Source organism: Octopus bimaculoides, chromosome 14, assembly GCF_001194135.2.
Source record: "Octopus bimaculoides isolate UCB-OBI-ISO-001 chromosome 14, ASM119413v2, whole genome shotgun sequence".
NCBI lineage: Eukaryota > Metazoa > Mollusca > Cephalopoda > Octopoda > Octopodidae > Octopus > Octopus bimaculoides.
Window position 1 is genome coordinate 4052836 of NC_068994.1, and position 6947 is coordinate 4059782.

The 6947-nt window shown below is 40.6% G+C and overlaps 1 protein-coding gene across 4 annotated transcripts in view; it reads right to left on the reverse strand.

The window, feature by feature from the left end:
* Positions 1 to 6: 6 nt before the first annotated feature.
* The window catches only part of LOC106870096 (zinc finger protein OZF), a 15242-nt gene continuing 8301 nt past the window's right edge, over positions 7 to 6947 (reverse strand). For 3 of the 4 annotated variants that reach the window (XM_014916078.2, XM_052972973.1, XM_014916079.2), the window contains exon 2: positions 7 to 4456. In XM_014916078.2, the coding sequence (XP_014771564.1) occupies positions 2762 to 4228 (1467 nt within the window). In that variant the 5' untranslated portion in view covers positions 4229 to 4456 and the 3' untranslated portion in view covers positions 7 to 2761. Of the gene's footprint in view, positions 4457 to 5971; positions 6900 to 6947 lie in introns of those variants that run through there. The other variant, XM_014916080.2, reaches the window with a different exon arrangement.

Below are 6947 nucleotides of genomic sequence, written 5' to 3' on the forward strand. Positions count from 1 at the left end.
TATATATATATATATATATATATGTATGTATATGCATATACGAGGTGCTATCAATAAGTTCCTGGACTGGTTCTGTAGTACATTAACAGATGGCAGTAGATGGTTGCGTGCGCAGTGGGCTTCATGAGACAGTGTACGGGTGACGTTATTGTGTTTACTTCACAAGTTGCGTAATTTGAGTCTTTCTGATCACGTGTGTCTGTTGTAATCTGCGATTTTGTCGTGGACAGGAACAAAAAGCCGACATCAAATTCTATGTTAACCTTGCAGAGTCTACTGCAGAGACATCGAACATGCTTCGGCAAGCTTACAGCGCCGAGGCAACGGGTAGTATACAATGTTTCGAGTGACATGGATGCTTCAGAAGCAGAAGAATGTCCCTGGAAGATGATGAGCGATTTGGAAGACCTACCGTGAGTGTCACCCCTGGAGATGTGGTATTGTGCATTGAGAATTCATCCTACAGGGCCATACCATCGATCGAGAGTTCTACTGCAACGTTTTGAAGCGTTTGAGGGGACATTCAGTGAAACCGACCCAATCTGTGGAGCGCAAACAATTGGATTCTACATGACGACAAAGCACCGTCACTGAGATCTCCTCGCTTGGGAGTTTCTCACCAAGAACAACAGGGTAGCACTTCTGCACCTGCCATATTCACCCGATTCAGCACCTGCAGACTTCCATCTCTTCCACAAGATGAAAAGGCAGCTCGAAGGGGTCACTGTTTTAACACTGCTGTCAAGATCAAGAGTGAATCGTAGAAGGTCCTCGACCCACTTACAGAAAAAGACTTCCAGGCTAGATTCCAAAAGTGGCAGGAATGATGGGACCAGTGTATTGTTGCACAAGGGGACTACTTCGAAGGAGATGAGATTAAAACTTAGATGAATCAGTTATTTTTTATGAAACATAACTAGTCCGGGAACCTTTTAATGCCACCTCATATATATGCACATATATACATAAATATATATATATATATATATATATATATACACACACACACATACATACATACATATATGCATGTGTGTATATATATAAAAAAGATTCTAGAAATACTACACAACTGTAAGAAAGACACTTGAACATGCTAGAATGTGTATTAGAATACAGTAGAACACACACACACACACACAAGCAGACTGCCCCTTTCTCTCCTCCTCTTCTTCTTCCTCGAGGCCCCTTTCCTCCAACTCTCAGCAAATCACAACTTTTCTTGTCAAAGGAATGAATACTGCAGACAAAACTGCACAGTTCCATATGTTTGATTGTGTATGTGATGTTTCTCACGTGCATATGCATGCAGGAGGGGGGTGTATGCATGTATGGGTATATACATACATATATATATAAATATATCATCATTATTTGACATCCATGTTCTATATATGTATATATTCTATATTAATGAAGTACAACACACACACACAAACATATATACAACTAGTATACAGTTGTTTGTCTATGCCTGAGTTTGTTTATGCATACCTATATAAAGACAGGTGTTCGTAGACACACACACACACTCACACACAGATAAACTCATACAATTATGCATGTGCACATGCACACACGAGTGTCATTGTCAGAGGGTCAACGCTTATGTATATTATTCAACCAATGTGTCTGTAGGTACAAGTGAACTTAAGACTATATATAAACACACACACACACATATATATATATATATATATATATATATATATATATATATATATACATATATATACATAGTCGCAGACATGGTTGTGTGGTAAGAAGTTAGTTCTCCAACCATGTGTTTTCAGGTTCAGTGCTACAGCATGGCAGCAAGAGAAAGTGTCTTCTACTATAGTCCCAGACCAACCAAAACATTGTGAGTGAATTTGGTAGAAGGAAACTAAATGAAGCCTATCATGTGTGTGTGTGTGTGTGTTACTGTCTTTATGCCTTAGCATCAGGTGATAGTTGTAAACGAGTGTCACCTCTTTTTCCAATATTCTGCAAAAACATATCTAGTCATGGGGAAATATTATCTTACTTGGAAACAGAGGGTTGGGAACAGGAAAAGCACTCCTTATATAGGAAATCCACTGCAATAAACCCTGTCTAACCCATGCTAGCATAGAAAAGAGGTTGCTAAAACGATGATGATACATATATATATATAATATATATATAACATACATATATATACACATGTACACGTATTTGAGTGGTTCTGTGTATATATGTGTGTGCATGTGTGTGTGTGATTGAAATATTAAGGATGAACAGTGACTGTGTCCATTTACCAGACATGGAAAACTATTGAGTCATTTCTAGCATGTACTTTGTCCATCTTGTTCACTAACCCAGTGAACAATCTGGAAGGTGGTGAACACCTGGACATCGTAAACAATCCAGGTGACACAAAGAATTTTTGATGAGACCCACAGATGGCCTAAAGGCCACTTAGAAACACACACACACACACGCATATTTTCACACACAATATACAACATACAAATATACACACCCCACACAAACATATGCGTAAATGGTAGCGACTGGGTATCGAACCAGGAACCCTTAGATTCCAGGCTAACAACTTTTACTGACTAATGTCAAGTGATGTAACAGGTTAAAAAAATATTCATAGAAGACAACTTTAGTCACAAGGATGAAAGTAGGCAGGGATCACCAGTGATACCCGAAATAGGGGGCCAGTGAATGTGGGTGGACCCTAATGTCAGCAGAGTTTTTGCAAATACTGTGGGTGGGGTTTGTTGTTTTTTCATGGATGAATTGATTGCCAAAGTAGTGTACTCATTGGAGTGTACTCTTTGATGTTTTTACAGGATGTTGGTTTCAAAAAGTTATTCCGCACCGACCCTTGCAGTCGCTTCTGATTCTCCAGCTCATGGATGAGAGCAAACGGCTTAATGTCAAGGTCATTAGGTAACTGTGGCGTTACGAGGTGAGTGCTCCGGTGCAGCTGCAGTTCGTCGCGTTCTGCAAACTGCTGCATGCATAAATCACACTGAAACGGCTTCTCCAAAACGGTATGCGATGATTTCTGGTGCGACTGCAGTTGAGCTTTCTTCATGAATTGCTCCCTACAAATGTCGCATTGAAAAGGCTTCTCGCCAGTATGGCTCCTCGTGTGGATCTGTAGTTTATCCTTCCTGGCAAACTCCTTCGGGCAATATTCACAAGGAAAAGGTTTCTCGCCCGTATGGATTCTTCGATGGATTTTCAAGTAACATCTTTGAACAAACTGTTTTGGACAAAGGTCGCAGTGGAATGGCTTTTCTCCGGTGTGAGTTCTTCGATGAATTTGCAGTCGGTCACTCCGAGCAAACTGCTTAGGGCAAAGGTCACAGTGAAAAGGCTTTTCACCTGTATGTGTCCTCTCATGGATAAGTAATTTGTCCTTCTGGACAAATTGCTTCGGACAGTAGTTACAATGAAAAGGCCTCTCACCAGTGTGCGTGCTTCGATGGATCTTCAGCTTATCGTTGCGTGAAAATCGTTTGGGACAAAATTCACACTGGAATGGCTTTTCTCCAGTGTGAATTCTTTCGTGGATCTGAAGTTTGTCCTTGTGGACAAAATGTTTGGCACAAAAATTACATTGGAACAGTTTTTCACCCGTGTGTATTCTCTGGTGTAACTGCAATGTGTTACGTCGTGCAAACTGCTTGGGGCAAAGCTCACAATGGAAAGCTTTCTCTGTAGTCCTCGTTGATGACATGGGAGTGTGGGGAAGGGAAGGAGGGGCTAGTGGGGGTAATGTCTTTGGTGCTGGGGGTGGAATCTTGTTCAAAACTGGCTGAGGTTGTTTGAGACAAAGATTATTTTCCGGTACAGCCTTCTCGATGGTGTGCATGCGTTCTGGTTGTGTGTGTAAATAAGAATTCTGAACAAACTGTTTCCCGTAAATGTCGGGACTGAAAAGTTTTTCGTTGGGGTGCAAAATGCCATGGGTCTGTAAGTAATAACCTTGGGTAAACTGGTTCATGTAGGACTGGTTCTGGAATGGCTTCTCATCCACCTCTGCCATTCTTGGAGGCTGCTGCTGCTGCTGCTGTTGCTGCTGGGGTGGCTGCTGCTGCTGTTGCTGTTGCTGCTGCTGCTGTTGCTGCTGTTGCTGCTGCTGCTGCTGTATGTTGTTTGTCATCGTTAGCTGGAACTTTCCGAGCATGTTGCTGGAAAGCACCGAATCAGGAGAAAATTTGTCCATGGTCTGCTGTGTAGCCATTTACAGTTGTACAGTCAATATTTGGTCAGTGGTGACATCAAGGTGTCTATCTACCTACCTGTCCAGCTTTTAATACCCATGTACCAACTTGTGGAAGACTGGACAGGTAGATACAGACTGATACAGCTGGATAAAGAGTGGTAGGAAGATGAGACAAACGGGGGCAGCAGACGTTGAAACAGGGAAGAAATTACTTGATATCCACATCAAAACATGTCAGCAGACAATCTGAAAATAAACAAAACAACTTGATAAAAATCTCATATTAACAATAGTTTTCTGTCTGTATTTTAACAGGGTTAAACCCAGCCAACTTGTCATATTTTAATAAGGAAAAGCAATAGAAAGTTGCAGCCAAGTCACAAGTATTTACCCACAATCAACTTTTATTTCCTGTCTTACAAGTATTCAATGTGGCCACTATCTGCAGCATGGGCAACATCAATGTGATAAGAGAATTACTCCCAGACGTGTATCTGTTTGGTTTGCGAGATCCCCAGACCTCACCGTGTGTGATTTTTTCTTGTGGGGATATTGAAAAGATTGTGTTTATGCTCCACCCCCACCCACTCACCTCGATGACCCGAAACATCGAATAACGACACCAATCAAATCAGTGGATCGTGATATGCTGATATGCGTCTGGGAGGAATTCTCTTATCACATTGATGTTGCTCATGCCGTAGGTGGTGGCCACATTGGACACTTGTAAGACAGGAAATATAAAAGTTGATTGAGAGAAAATACTTGTGACTTAGCTGGAGCTTTCTATTGCTTTTTCTTATTAAAATATTGCGTAATGAAACCAGTTCATTCTGTAGAATAATCACCACAATGAAAGAACTGACTGGTGAGATTGTTGAAATGCAGGAGTGATGGTGAGTAGACATGTGCTGAGTACAACAAGATGGACAGGAGCATCCTCTAGATTCATCACTCAAGTCACTCTTAACCCTTTCATTACTGTATCTATTTTGAGATGCTCTGTGGTTCTTTCAACTAATTTTAAATATAACAAAGAATTTAGTAAAATAACTTTGTAATCATTTAGTTAGGAACATAAATTGTGACTAAGGTTTGGTGGAAGATTTTAATTCAAAACTTATGAAAACAAGACATTTGTACAACAGAGCCAGAACCGGTTTCAGCCAGGTTGGTAACGAAAGGGTTAAGTGCTGCCGGTAATATGTAATGCAGTACCACCTGTTGCATGGTTGGGCCATCCACAACTTATCCAGCAACTTAGTGAGTAGGATGGTTCTTAGATGTAGAACTGACACTAAGCTTTGCGGGATGGAAAACTTGACCAGTCAAAGGGTGGACAAACTCAGAAGAGTCAATGGCCATCCAAATGTGTGTGTGTGTGTGTGTGTGTATAGGCATAGACATGGCTATGTGGTAAGAAGCTTGCTTCTCAACTATATGGTTTTAGGTTCAGTCCCACTGCTCGGTAACTTAGGACCTTTCATCCTTTTGGGGTCGATAAATTAAGTACCAGTTAAGTTCTGGGGTTGATGTAATCCACTCAGCCCCTTCCCCCAAATTTCAGGCCTTGTGCCTTTAGTAGAAAGGATCATTATGGTACATACATACATACGTATGCAAGGATATATTTAAATATATCAATAATAAATACACTGACATGAACTTAGCTGTATGATTAAGTAATCTCTCCCTTTCTCTCTCTCTCCATCCATGACCCACACTCCACACAATGTCAAATAATCATACGCTAATTTTTACCTGTTTATGCTCCTGGATGTTGTCGTTTAACCTCAAGACAGTTCTGCCTGGTCAAATACATATATGATCAAAGACAATCTAGCTGTGACCATCCCAACCTTTTGTATATCCAACTCTACATTTTCCAATGTGTTCTTCTGTTTTTTAAGATGATAGAGTACGATTAGAGGTAGTTTTAGCTGTTATCTTTAGCAGCTCTACGGACCATGTAGAAGTCTACACATTGGCCTCTTGTACTACGGCATGAAGACCAAAATAGAGAACTGCTACACCTAACTGCTGGCCATTCCTAAAGGATAAACCATGGCAAGAGTACATAGACGACTGTTATTTTTTAACCCTAGGTCAACCCCGACTGGCCAAACCTGTGATCGAAAGTATTCCGGCCATGACCATTGCATTCATTTCCTACAATCCAAGAAGCCAGGACTACATTAAGTAACATTTCCTTTTTAAAACAGCAAGGGATATTTGGCTGCTGTTTCTAGCAGATCAAGCGACCACATACAGGCTTCATTGATGGCAGCAAGTGCTTGCTTCTACCATTTCCACTTAAACCTCCTCTTGAGCGTCAAGTACCTAAGGCTACATTATCAAATGTCTCTCCTTTTATCAGATGCTGGTGTGAAGTTGGAGTGAGAATTAACCATTTCAATACCAAACAACTTGAGACGACCCCTGGTCCTATGGTAAAAACTTCCTGATTTAAAGTGAGCGAAATTAAACTTTCCATCAAAATTTCATACAAATTTAAAGCTTTTAATAATGGCAAAGTTAATAATTCTTCATTATTTGCAAAATTAATTGAAAGAAAGCCAACATATTTGAACAGAAATATACTCTTTTACCCGTTTCAGTCATTTGACTGTGACCATGCTGGAGCACCGCCTTTAGTCGAGCAAATCGATCCCAGGACTTATTCTTTAGAAGCCTGGTACTTATTCTATCGGTCTGTTTTGCCGAACCACTAAGTTAT